General features: G+C 51.4%; 2 protein-coding genes across 2 annotated transcripts in view; both read right to left on the bottom strand.

The window, feature by feature from the left end:
- Positions 1-103: 103 nt before the first annotated feature.
- On the bottom strand, positions 104-12304 carry LOC146272262 (neuron navigator 1-like). Its single transcript, XM_084705137.1, has 11 exons — positions 12198-12304; positions 11587-11672; positions 11217-11312; positions 10403-10571; positions 7362-7606; positions 6966-7120; positions 6536-6607; positions 6239-6435; positions 5395-5513; positions 5096-5293; positions 104-4463 (listed from the first exon to the last, which is right to left on the bottom strand). Exons 2-11 carry the CDS (start codon positions 11635-11637, stop codon positions 4371-4373), a joined length of 1395 nt encoding a protein of 464 aa, XP_084561263.1. The 5' UTR covers positions 11638-11672; positions 12198-12304; the 3' UTR covers positions 104-4370.
- Positions 12305-13086: 782 nt separating this feature from the next.
- The window catches only part of LOC146272261 (neuron navigator 1-like), a 10064-nt gene continuing 9728 nt past the window's right edge, over positions 13087-13422 (bottom strand). Inside the window, exon 9 of the mRNA XM_084705325.1 lies at positions 13087-13308. Within this exon, the coding sequence (XP_084561451.1) occupies positions 13087-13308 (222 nt within the window). The remainder of the gene's footprint in view (positions 13309-13422) is intronic.

Below are 13422 nucleotides of genomic sequence, written 5' to 3'. Positions count from 1 at the left end.
CAAATACCGGTAAAAAAAAAACATCTCTAAGAGATTAAGTATATTGAATTCAGACAGATTTTTTGGCGGGAGCAATGACATCGCACGCGACTATGACACATGATAATGAGACGTTTTTATTGATTCCAACAAACAGAGACTGGTGGATGAAAATGTTGTCGTTTTTTTTCTTTCAAGAAGCATGGCATCTCCATTATTGTGGGTCCACTCTAAAGAGGATTGTGGGTCCACTCTAAAGAGGATAGCCATACTCAAACTTTTTTCCCGGGAACGATTGTTGTCGCGTACAGAATGCCAATCTTTATACAATGTTTACAATAATGATATCCTGTACAAAATAGAGAAATTAGATTTTACAAAGGATCCTTTAGAAAAAAAGAAAGATCAAATAGCGTCTTAAAAGGGAAAAACACCAGCTGAATGATCTAACAATACGTTCATGTAATATCTCGTCGCACAGCAGTTTACATGCATTTACAACATTTAGAATTCCATCAAATTGTTCACATTATTCTAGGCTCTATAGCTTCTTTTCGTAATTATATTTAGAGTCATTAACCTTTGCAAGAATGAGTATGACTATTCAGCAACCTGTAATGGCCTTTGTGTGGAGAAAAAAACATTAACATCTTTTGAAATATGTTTTATTCTTTTCAGGCGAGGGAGTTTTTAGGATGGATTTGGGGAAAGTTGCGTAGCCTACCACGACCAACAGGAAAAACCAACCTCCCTTTTCTCCATCCTTTTTCTAGATTTGTGCCTTTTACACACTTTTCCAAAACCACAATTCATCTGTGCCCCAATGCAAGGACTTCCAAAGTTCAGTGGGTTCAAATAACAAACCTAATAGCTATGGTGTTGAACCCAGTGCTGTTATGCTTTGCATTGCGCAGAAGAACCATAGTCACTCAACAAACATTCTATCACATTTATCACCCTCAACCAGGAGCTACCGTGTCCATGGACGGTTTACCATATCTCTAAGGCCCCATAAGAGAACCCTGTCTAACACACTATCTGTGCACCAGTATTTCTTCACACTGTGTTCCTATCAAGGAGATGTTGGGGGCAGGCTCCACATTTAAGCTTTGGGTGACCCCGAAAACCTCAGACACAATCCGAAACACAGTTTTTCACATTAAGGCTCAGTAAATTGCATTTTCCAGATCCTACGATCTTTCAATCCGGCTTCATTTTTGGTCCAACCGCAAAGCAAAACGACTGGGCGGATGCACAAGCAAGGGCAAACCGCATCGTCCGAAAGCCAAGTTTGGACGTTTTACGATTGCCAACACCAGTAGAAGTTGCTGCATAGTCCTCCTGATAATCACTAGTTTAGCACACACACACATCACAGCGACAGACCCGCAACAACAACTAGTGTGTGGGATGAGGCGGTGCCATGAGAAAGGCTTGTGTTACCTGTCACCTGGGGGGGCGAGAGTAGATCTGAACGTCTAACTTCTTGATCTGAAGTCAAATGCCATACCACTGATCTATACCTATAAAATATGGTTGTAAATCATATTTGATAGTACACTAAGGAGAGTTATACATTAAACTGAGTGGGGTTCAGGGTGAGTAGTCCAATATGTTGTCATTGTAAAATGCGTTAAAAAAAAGCAAGTATCCGCTTAGATCGATTAATGCAGTTTTGAATAGTATGTGAACAAGTCAATGAGCAAAAGCCATTCACTACATCGCGGCTGGATGTAAAAGCAATGCAAACACAAGACACATGTCTTCAACTCGAAGGCGTGATAATAACCATGAGACAAAGAAATCAATCTGTCAGTAGGCTAATTTACAGAATATATACATGTGATTGGCCTATATGACGGCTTACTACATCAGTGAAAGAACCATGATACATCGGTGTCGGATAGTTTAGGGCCGTATGATTAAACAATTGCCACAAACACACTTAACGTCATCTCTATGCGTCACATTTCACCATTAAGACTAAATAGGCTAATAAATAGCCTACACCTAATGTCACTGATCATTGGCGTATCTGGCTGGAGACCCCCAAAAGTTTCATTAGCCCCCCCCCCCCTCCATAATAATAATACTTGAAAAAAACATTTTTTCTTTCATATTTTAAATCTATTTTTTATTCTTTTCCTAAACCCCACTACAGGACACTATTTAAAAGGATATTTTCAAAAATGTCTTCTGGGGGAACATGCCCCCAGACCTCCCTAGTTTTGCTGGGTCACAGGAAAAATAATAGGTTTTATCACCCCCCCCCCAACAGTGGGAACCTAGATTCGCCCCTGTCACTGATTGTTACTCTTGAACAATGCTTTTTTTGTACTGTCTCTGATATCGTGTTTGTTATTGGTTAACGATCTGCCATGCAGGATTCCACCCTGTTTGTTCTCACAAGAGTCCAGTTCTAGAATGCCTGCTTCAAACTCACCGCTTGTCACCGTCCATGCGGTTCTTCACGTAACTAACCCGATCACCTACTTCCACGAGCCTGCTGGTTATCAGTTATCTTGTTATCACAAGTGCCACTTCATCGCTTGTGAGGTTGCGTTTTAAGTTGAAGGAGAGCACTGCCCCACTCGTAAATGAAATGAGTAGCCTACCTAAGGCTAAACCAACTCGTTGGGAACTTCTGTCTTTGTTCATTGTTCCATACAAATCCTTGTGGCATTGCGACAAGGCTTTTTTTGTTGTGACGTGTTTAAATGGCTACCACATTAAGTAAAAATGTTACAGTTACATTCATTAAAGCACTTGTACTCAAACCTCTAACTAGACAGTCAATATGCAAGGTTACAGTTAAAGAAACGGTATTTGGTTCAGCATAGGCCTATTAGATAACCGCACCATGCAACTATAATGGTCTTGTATTTATTTTACAGAAACTGAAACTATGTACATGAAACCTAGTTACTACTTTGAGTTGCTTGATTCTTAAAGGATATTTTGTGATATTTTACCATAGGTGAAATAGCGTAAATAACCTTAATTAGAAGCAACAAGTGAAAAGCAACTGACGAAAAGCACTATAGAAGACCTGTCTGTTTTATAACACCTGTTCATAAACTCTTATTACCTGATTTAGATAGCAACAGGGCCAGCTCGACCATAGCCCCAAAAGCAGGTAGTTAATAGGCTACATTAGCATGGTTTTAGAAACTGTATCGTAAAGTTGAAATGTCAATGATGGCGTCGGTAACGAAGATAAACTTGCACCGTAGATGCCGCAATGCGTGGACGCACCACTTTCTTGTGCGTACATTTTTTTCGTAAAGGAAAATTAAAAAATAGCATGTCTGCACCTGCACCAAGCAGAAGAAACATCCTTAATGTTACTTCATACGTGGTTGCTAAAGAAAGGCCGCTAGCTTTTGTAATATATTAGCAGATTTTCCAGGTGAAGTGATAAAGATGGAAAATGAATAATTATCTTTCTTTGACGACCTGTCAGGAAATGAGTACCGTGTCCGTGACAACCGACATCAACACCTCGCCTTCTCCTGCCGTCTAAGACCCAGACTAGAACAGAGCTGAAGAGGTGGACCTTCAGGTAGAGCGACCAACGTGAGGGCCTCTGTTGTACAAGCAGCAAGAAACACAGGCCGATGTAAAGGTGATGGTTATTCTGGTGTTAAGGCATTCCCCTCGTTAAAGACATGTTCTCCTGACTGAAAAACTGTGAAATTGCATAAGTGTAAGACCTGTCCTCCAGAGCCAGGTAAAGTAGATATGTGTCACAGGTAAGGATGCTGGACAGTCTGTAGCGCTCTGAAGACACCCCTGGGCGGTGCAGAGCTGCAGTGAGCAAGCAGGAATGTGCTTCTCTGTGTGGGCGTGTGCTGTTGTAGGAATCCCCTGGCTGAAGCTAAATGCATGTCCACAAGGTGATCTAGAGAGAAGGTGGCTAGCACCTATGTGGATGGATAATGCTGAGGGCAGTTGAAACTGATCAAAGTCTTGTTGTCCAAGAATACTGGACGGGAGTCTGAGGAAAAAACTGAGGAAACAGACAAAGCCCTGACATCATTAGTCTCATCTTGCTGCAGTGTTTCCATCATGGGACGACTCGTGATAAAATGAGCGATTACACACACACACACACACGCAACACACACACACACACACACGCGACACACACACACGCGCGACACACACACGACACACACACAACACACACACACGATATCTCACTCAAATCCACAGCACCATTATGGCTGTTTTTGCTCTAAGAGTAAAGAACAACTTCTACAAGTTGTCGTTCCTGAACGGGAATGTAAAAACTAGTTAAGAGACAGGGAGAAAGAGCAGGTCTTCCTGAAGGGTTTAGACTGGGTTCACACGTCTGGAGAGACTGGTCTGACTGGGGTCTAGACTGGGGTTCACAGCCGGGGGAGACTGGGGTCTGTTGGTGTCTCTTTGTCTGGAGACTCAATGTAGTTTGCTGCTTCCTGTAGTTTCAGCAGCATGGCCATCTGGAACACAGAGAATGAGGATGTAGGGTGATGAGTCAGAAGAGCTCACGTCACACAAAACACAGCTACATATTTATACATGTGTGTGCACAGGTTATATAGGGCTCAGCGTGTGTTCTGAATGTTTTACATGAACAGCCTAACACGGCTGTGGTGAATTGTAAATTCGATAACCTGTCCAGATCACCAGTTTAGGTTCAGTCTGAATTCTGTTTGGAGACTAAACTCCTGACTTGAGACTAAACTCCTGACCGTCACTAACCTGCAGCTACACTGACAGGCAGGCACCAGGCCAGACCGAGGCAGGCCGAGTCAGGCCGAGCCAGACCGAGCCAGGCCGAGCCAGAACGAGCCAGACCGAGACAAGCCTGTCTAACAGTCTCCCAGCACACCTCTGAACTGTCTCAACTCTTAAAACTGAACTTAAAACTTATTTTTTTTCCTTGGCTTCAAAAATTCCATGACCTTCCTTCTTATTGCTCTGTAAATGTGTTGTTTATTGTTACTGCGTGTCTTGATTGTTGCGATTCCTAAACTGTGCAGCACTTGGGTCAACCTCTTGTTTTTGAACGTTCTATATCAATAAACTAAATTGATTGATTGATTCCTCAGATCCCGGGACAGCTCCTCACCAGGGGGTCAGGGTCTGCCGAGCAGGGTGGGGGGTCCTTGAGGGGCTTGGCCTCGCTGGGTCTCCCCGGGCTGGCGGAGGCTATGCTGGGGGGAGGCAGGTGGACCAGCCTGGCCTGGTCCTGCTGGGCTGACGGCCAGGGCAGGGTGCCCCTCACCCACTCCACTGGGTCCTCCCACACCGCCTTCTGACCGTGCACCTGGAATAACGCACACAGCTGCCGTGTTAGTCTACAGAAGCACACACAGTGGTGTATCAGTGTGTGTGTGTGTGCGTGTGAGAGAGGGGGGCAGCAGTGACCTTTAGGCCGTCCTTGGCACCCTCCTGCAGGTAGGGGATGATGGAGTGGTTCCACAGGTCGATGAACCAAGAGCGGAACTCTTCCACCGAGACAGGACAAGACAGGAAGAAACAGGGACCTGGGGGGAGGGAGGGGAGGGAGGGGAGGGGGGGAGGGGGAGGGAGGGGAGGGAGGGGAGGGGGGGAGGGGAGGGAGGGGAGGGGGGGAGGGGAGGGAGGGGGGGGGGAGGTGGGGGGGGGGGAGGGAGGGGGGAGGGAAGGAGGGGGGGGGGAGGGGGGGGAGGGGGGGGGGATAGGGTAGAAGAAGAGGGAGGGTAGAAAGAAAAACAGAGAGAAATAGAAAACGCGTGGTCTGGGTGTGTCTTGGGCGTGGTCTGGGTGTGTCTTGGGCGTGGTCTGGGTGTGTCTTGGGCGTGTCTTGGGCGTGGTCTGGGTGTGTCTTGGGCGTGGTCTGGGTGTGTCTTGGGCGTGGTCTGGGTGTGTCGAGGGCGTGGTCTGGGTGTGTCGAGGGCGTGGTCTGGGTGTGTCTTGGGCGTGGTCTGGGTGTGTCGAGGGCGTGGTCTGGGTGTGTCTTGGGCGTGGTCTGGGTGTGTCTTGGGCGTGGTCTGGGTGTGTCTTGGGCGTGTCTTGGGCGTGGTCTGGGTGTGTCTTGGGCGTGGTCTGGGTGTGTCTTGGGCGTGGTCTGGGTGTGTCGAGGGCGTGGTCTGGGTGTGTCGAGGGCGTGGTCTGGGTGTGTCTTGGGCGTGGTCTGGGTGTGTCGAGGGCGTGGTCTGGGTGTGTCGAGGGCGTGGTCTGGGTGTGTCGAGGGCGTGGTCTGGGTGTGTCGAGGGCGTGGTGTGGGTACCTATGAGGAAGTCGGAGGTGCTGTGTGTCTCCAGGAAGGTGTGCAGGTGGTACCACAGCTTGGGTACCCAGGCCAGCACCCTCAGAAGGTCTTCATCGCTCAGGCTCCTCTCGTTCTCCGACTCCATCAACTTCCTGTGCAGGTAGCGCACTAGGAAGCCGTTGGCCGGCTCCACGTTATTGGAGAAGGTCACCATCCTGGAGGTCAGAGGTTACAGGTCAGACTGTGCTCTACTGTACACCCACACATGCCCTGGTATCACACCGTCAGAGGGATGAATGTGTGCCATCTGGTTACCTGAAGCTGAGGTGAAGGCCGTGATTGGGTGTCATCTTCACTGGCTGGTTTGTTGTTCCAATGATATAAGGGCTAGGAGAGAGAGAGCAGGGAGAGAGAGAGAGAGAGAGAGCAGGGAGAGAGAGAGAGAGCAGGGAGAGAGAGAGAGAGAGAGGGAGAGAGAGAAAGAGAGCAGGGAGCGAGAGAGCAGGGAGAGAGAGAGAGAGAGAGAGAGAGAGAGAGAGAGAGCAGGGAGAGAGAGAGAGAGAGAGAGAGAGAGAAAGAGAGCAGGGAGCGAGAGAGCAGGGAGAGAGAGAGAGAGAGGGGGGGGGGCAGGAGATAAAGAGGGAGAAAGACAAACCAGAACAGACATTATTGTTCAACTGTTGAAACCTGGTCTACTGTGAGTGTTGTCCTGGTGATGCCTGGAGGAGGAATCCTGCTGACTCACCATTTGTGGTACTTGCAGGTGAGTGCTCCGTTCACCAGCTCACTGATGGAGCCAGCGTCGTGGATGTCATCCAGAATCACAACCAATGGGATCTCTGCTGTGCTGGTTTCCCGATCAATCTGATTGGCTAGGTTAGACAGGTAAAGCTGTAGATCCTAAGTAGTAGAAAGACAGAGAGAGAGGAAAGAGAGGAAAAAGACAGAGAGAGGGAGAGAGAGAGAGAAAGGGAGAGTCAGAGATGGGGGGGGATAGGAGAGAGGGATAGAGAGCGACACAGAGAGGGAGAGAAAGAGAGAGTGATGGAGAGAGAGACGGAGAGGTTAATGGTGGATGAGAGCTTACATTATAAAGACCTATAATTCCTATATAGGAGAGGAGGGTCCTCCCCCGGCCCACCTTGCAGGACTGGCGGTGCATGTTGAAGGAGACGACGGCGTGGCCGTGTGCGAGGGCAGGGTCGCGGCCGCTGCGCTCCAGCAGGTAGCGGGCCAGGTGGGAGGTCAGGTAGGACTTGCCTGTGCCGCTGGGCCCGGTCAGCACCAGGCGCCGGTGCTTCAGCAGCAGGCTGATGTAGTGCTGCATCATGGGCTTGGGGATGAGGGTCTCAAACACCACGCTGTCCACACACCTGTCCTTCAGACCTGCAGGGGGGGAGGGAGAAGAGGAGGGAGGGAGGGAGAAGAGGAGGGAGGGAGGGAGAAGAGGAGGGAGGGAGGGAGAAGAGGAGGGAGGGAGGGAGAAGAGGAGGGAGGGAGGGAGAAGAGGAGGGAGGGAGGGAGAAGAGGAGGGAGGGAGGGAGAAGAGGAGGGAGGGAGGGAGAAGAGGAGGGAGGGAGGGAGAAGAGGAGGGAGGGAGGGAGAAGAGGAGGGAGGGAGGGAGAAGAGGAGGGAGGGAGGGAGAAGAGGAGGGAGGGAGGGAGAAGAGGAGGGAGGGAGGGAGAAGAGGAGGGAGGGAGGGAGAAGAGGAGGGAGGGAGGGAGAAGAGGAGGGAGAGAAAAGAGGAGGGAGGGAGAAGATCAGCCTGGATGAAGATCCACCCTTCCTGACACCCCAGGGCTGGTCGGGGGATGTAGAGATGCAGGTTAACGTTGTTACATGAACCTCAGTAAACAGCGGACAACACGTCTCACCAGGCCAGAGAGAGAGGGCAGGGTGATGGACAAGACATTCAGGAATTTACAGAATTCCCTACAATCATCTAAGCATCCTACTTGAGTCCAACTAACTTCAGAGAGTAAGATGCTCAGTAGGAGAATCCCATGTAGACCACAGAAATGCTGTTAAATCTCTACGTATGCTGTTGTGTCTGCTAACACATTCTCCTCAACATTTCAGGACATGCATGTCTATAGGGCTGAGCTTCTACCCATATAGATTTACTTCTGTATCATGTGGTGTTCATAAACAACTTGAAGTGCCAACAGTCTGCTCTCAAAATAACCCTGCCCCCCCATCCTGCCCTTGCTCGCCCCCTATCCTGCCCCTGCTCCCCCATCCACCCCCTTCCCCCCCCCATCCTGCCCCTGCCCCCCCCCTATCCTGCCCCCCCCATCCAGCCCCTTCCCCCCCCCCATCCTGCTCCTTCTCCCCCCCATCCTGCCCCTGCCCCCCCCATCTTGCCCCTGCCCCCCCCATCCTTTAACCCGCCCTCTTCCTGGGATACCAGTTCCTCCTCCCCCCTCCCGAGTTTTCCACTCCCCTCCTCTCTGCTTTCCCTCCCTCCCTCCCTCTCTCCTCCCTCCCTCCCTCCCTCCCTCCCTCCCTCCCTCCCTCCCTCCCTCCCTCCCTCCCTCCCTCCCTCCCTCCCTCCCTCCCTCCCTCTCTCCCTCCCTCCCTCCCTCCCTCCCTCCCTCCCTCCCTCCCTCTCTCCCTCCCTCCCTCCCTCCCTCTCTCCCTCTCTCCCTCCCTCCCTCCCTCCCTCCCTCCCTCCCTCCCTCCGTCCGTCCGTCCGTCCGTCCCTCCCTCCCTCCCTCCCTCCCTCCCTCCCTCTCTCCCTCTCTCCTCCCTCCCTCTGGTGTAGAGTCACTCCAGGGCCCTCTATAGGAGGATCTTCAATGTGTCTGCTTTGAGTCATTGAAGCCAGTGTACAGTCTAAAGTAGACTTCATTCTGCACACATTTTGAATCACAAACTCCAGTCGTACCAGCTTGTCTTTGCCTTAAGTTTGTCAACCCTCTTAAGTTTGTCAACCCCATTGCTTAAGAAAAGGGCTCCAAATGTAGGTCACTAAAGTGATTGTCGTAAAAATAAAAGTTATGTTGTACTAATCTAACAACATACATTAAAATGTATGTCATCTCCAACTGGCTGCATATACCATCACACTCGATCAAGACTGTTGACATACCTGCCCCTGTCGGTCAGCCAGGTGGCCAACAGCCAGATAAACATGCATATGTGATGCTGAGAAATGCAAGTGATTCAAGCGATGCTAAGAAAAGGTTAACAGTGCCAGGAGTATCTGCAGACATGTTTAAAATGTTTACACAGCTTGAGACCTGCGCTAAGTAACTGGAGGACTAGTCTGCCCCTGAGGGTTCAGCCCAGTGCAGGGGCACACCTCCATAGGGGGACCCTGTCAGGCAGGGGGGCCGGGGGGCCGGGAGGTCTGGGGGGCCAGGACACCCTGGTGTAAGGGATCTGGGCATCAGGAGAGGTTATCCAGGACACTCACTGGAAACAGACGACTCCCGGGGGTTTCCACTGCACCCTCTCTCCATCAGTTTCCATCCCTCTCTCGTCTATCCTGTGTGAAGTCTCTACTTCAAATGTATACATACACACATACAGCCTGCTGTGTTTTATAAACCAAACATCCTACAGTATGTCACATGTTCCTTCTAGTTTCTGCTGTATCCAGGTGGATGTCATGAGGCCTTGTGGCAGTCTTAGAGAGAACACCAAAGACAGAGCAGACAGAGGTCCAACACAACACAACAGGGGATAAACAAAGTTTAACCTCATCAGACACCAAACACAGCTTTACAGTCACAAACACACCTCCCTCTCTCTCTCTCACATCCAGCCAAGGTCTCTCACACACACGCTGCTGTATGCTGTAGGGCAGCTTCCCCAGAGCTAATCCATCATGGTGTCAGTGTTGTGATTTCACCCTTGAGGATGCATGGAGACAGAACCCAGTCTGAACGAGAGTGTATGTGTGTGTGTGGAGGGGTGTGTGTGTGTGTGTGTGGAGGGGTGTGTGTGTGTGTGTGGAGGGGTGTGTGTGTGTGTGTGTGGAGGGGTGTGTGTGTGTGTGTGGAGGGGTGTGTGTGTGTGTGTGTGGAGGTGTGTGTGTGTGTGTGTGTGTGGAGGGGGGGTAATTACTTTCTTGTCCATCTCCGACCTGAGGAGAATGCAGTCTCCTCAGTATGGGAGAAAGCAAGGTCTGAAGGAGAGTGTGTCTTAGTGTGTGTGTGCGTGGCGAGCGAGCCTGACCTTTGAGGACCACGGTGATGCAGGGGGGGGCTCTGGGGAGGCAGAGAGAGGGCTGGCAGGGGGGGGGCGTGCCCCCCAGGACCCTGCTCACCCCCCCAAGGCTGTAGCCGCTCACAGAGTCACATGACAGACCCAGACTGCTGGAGGGGTCCACCCTGGTCACGTACACCTGGGGGGGGGGGGGGGGGGAGGGGGATAGGATGACCCATCAGGGACTGCATTAGTAGCTACCTGCAAATATGAAATCACATTGCTTGATATGATTGTGATACAATTGTGGAACATAAAACTGCTTACATATGCAGCTTTGGATTATGGGAAAGCGATTACACTGGAGAGTAACACTCTTGATGCAATGTATTTTCACGCGTTAACAGGAGATTAATAAGGAGTGAGGCTTTGAATTTAGGAATTGTTTTTTCTGTCCCAGTATTATGGTCTATGATGGACAAAACGATGAGCTCTGAAGTTCTAGATGAATTGAGAATCTCAGCAATAGTTTCGACTGTTCAAAACAATTAGAGCAGATCTTTACATTCTCACTTGACAAGGACAGTCCATGTTAGTCAGTGTCACCATGAACATGTCACTGTGGCTTATTTAACAGATATTCAACCTTGGCATACCTTCCAGGCATACCTTCCAGGGTTATAACAGGACACTTCCATACAAACTCCGACCACTGAAACCCTGTAGAGCTGCACTCGCCAGATCCCTGATACCCTGCTGTCCTTTCTACATACTTTATCTCTACGTAGTTTAGGATGAAAGCACCTGCTCGATGAATGAGATGTAAAGGTAACGTGCGGCTCACCTTGAAGGCCTGGGTCACAGCGGAGTCCAGCATGGTCCAGTCCATCCTCCCGTTCACCCGGACCGTACCAACGAAGAAGTCCTGCTGTTTGACATCCTGGGGAGGGAGGGAGACACTGGTTACAGCCATGCTACCAGACCTCCAGAGATCACAGCTGGGGTATAGTGTTACAGCCATGCTACCAGACCTCCAGAGATCACAGCTGGGTTATAGTGTTACAGCCATGCTACCAGACCTCCAGAGATCACAGCTGGGGTATAGTGTTACAGCCATGCTACCAGACCTCCAGAGATCACAGCTGGGTTATAGTGTTACAGCCATGCTACCACCTCTAGAGATCACATAGTGTTACAGCTAGCTGGCGACTCACGTCTGTGACGAGCCACAGGTTGGGCACACGGACGATCACACGGACACGCATGTCATCTCTGAGGGACCCGAGGCTGGAGGAGTCATCTGGGGGAAGGGAGGAGGGGAGAGGGAGGAGGGGAGAGGGGAGAGGGAGGAAGGGAGAGGGAGGAGGGGAGAGGGAGGAGGGGAGAAGGGAGAGGGGAGAGGGAGACGAGAGGGAGGAGGGGAGAGGGGAGAGGGAGGAAGGGAGAGGGAGGAGGGGAGAGGGAGGAGGGGAGAGGGAGGAAGGGAGAGGGGAGAGGGAGGACGGGAGAGGGAGACGAGAGGGAGGAGGGGAGAGGGGAGAGGGAGGAAGGGAGAGGGAGGAGGGGAGAGCGAGAAGGGAGGAGGGGAGAGGGAGACGAGAGGGAGGAGACGAGAGGGAGGAGGGGAGAGGAGAAAGGGAGGAGGGGAGAGGGAGAAAGAGCATTACTGAGCCTTATTATGAAATACATAGTGATAATAATCGACATTGACCAATCTTTTTTTTTTACATATCATGATAAACTTTATAGCCATATCATCCAGCCCAAAGTCACAACATGACATGTTTCAGTGTGTTACAGAGCTGAGAGTCCAACAGTGTCCCACCTGGGTTAAGGGTAGAGGTCTTGTTGAGGGCCACAGACTGCCGGGGAGACAGGCCCCCCAGGAAGGTCAGCCCGGAAGACTGGGAGAGGGAGCTGGAGGGGCCGGGGGAGGGGCCAGGGGAGGGGCCGGGGGAGGGGCCGGGGGAGGGGCCGGGGGAGGGGCCTCCTGTCTTCAGCTGGTCGTTCTCAGCCTTGAGGTTCTCAACAGTCACCTGGAGGAGCACCACCATCATCATGTCTTTATTTAGCAGATGGCTCTAGCAGGGATTTAAACCTGCAACCTATTGATCTGCAGTCAAGCGCTCTAACCACTAAGCAGTCCTCATTGTCCCAGCATTGTGTACTATGATAAATGTCTATGAAGTACCAGTACACTCTCTCTCTCTCTCGCTCGCTCTCTCTCTCGCTCTCTCTCTCTCTCTCTCTCTCTCTCTCTCTCTCTCTCTCTCTCTCTCTCACCCTCTCCCCTTCCTCACCTGCATATTGGTCATGGCTTCCTGTAGCTGTCCGAGCTGGTGGGCGGAGCTTAACGCCTCCAGGCGGATGTCGGTCAGTTTCCTCTCCTTCTCCCAGAGCTCAGAGCGAAGATCCAGCACCACCTTCTCCCCTTCCTCCTCCTCCTCCTCCTCCTCCTCCTCCTCCTCCTCACCCACCCTAGCATGGAGGGAGAGAGAGAGAGAGAGAGACATGAAGCCTACGGGCTGTTGAACTGGCCGGGAGGGAACCCACCAGCAGGGGCTGGGTCTCACCTCCCCAGCATGCAATGCACACATCAAAGACCAAGACGTGGATACTGGACCCCCTCACAAACCCCCCTGTACAGTCTAACCCTTTAAATCAACATGCTGACAAGAGCAGACTCCAATCTAACTGTGTGTGCTGGTGAGCGCTTACCCTGAGGAGGTGGTGGAGGGCCTGAGGCTGGAGGGCCTGAGGCTGGAGGGCCTGAGGCTGGAGGGCCTGAGGCTGGAGGGCGGGGCGTCCAGGCCGTGGTGGACCTTTGGAGAGGAGGGGGCCGAGGACTCGGGTGTGGCAATCTCCTCGATGTCAGCGTAGGGCCCTGCCACCTTGGAGCCCTTCTTACTGAACGCCTTGTTAAAGGAAGTCCTCAGCTGTATGCAGAGAGGGGAGGGGGGGCAGAGAGGGGAGAGGGGGGCAGAGAGGGGAGGGGGGGGCAGAGAGGGGAGGGGGGGGCAGAGAGGGGAGGGGGGGCAGAGAGGGGAGGG

This window comes from Hypomesus nipponensis, chromosome 9 (genome assembly GCF_054491055.1).
Source record: "Hypomesus nipponensis isolate SF chromosome 9, ASM5449105v1, whole genome shotgun sequence".
In the NCBI taxonomy this organism is placed as follows: Eukaryota; Metazoa; Chordata; class Actinopteri; order Osmeriformes; family Osmeridae; genus Hypomesus; species Hypomesus nipponensis.
Note: the sequence above shows the minus strand (reverse complement) of the source record. Positions and strands in the feature narration are given on the sequence as shown.

Excerpts from the sequence above, each read along its gene's own strand:
- LOC146272262 (XM_084705137.1), bottom strand. The coding sequence starts at position 11,637 with ATGCGTGTCCGTGTGATCGTCCGTGTGCCCAACCTGTGGCTCGTCACA. Across the intron at positions 6,608-6,965 it reads ACCTGCAAGTACCACAAATG|CCCTTATATCATTGGAACAA; the intron begins GTGAGTCAGCAG and ends TCTCTCTCCTAG. Across the intron at positions 5,294-5,394 it reads GTGCCAAGGACGGCCTAAAG|GTGCACGGTCAGAAGGCGGT; the intron begins GTCACTGCTGCC and ends GCGTTATTCCAG.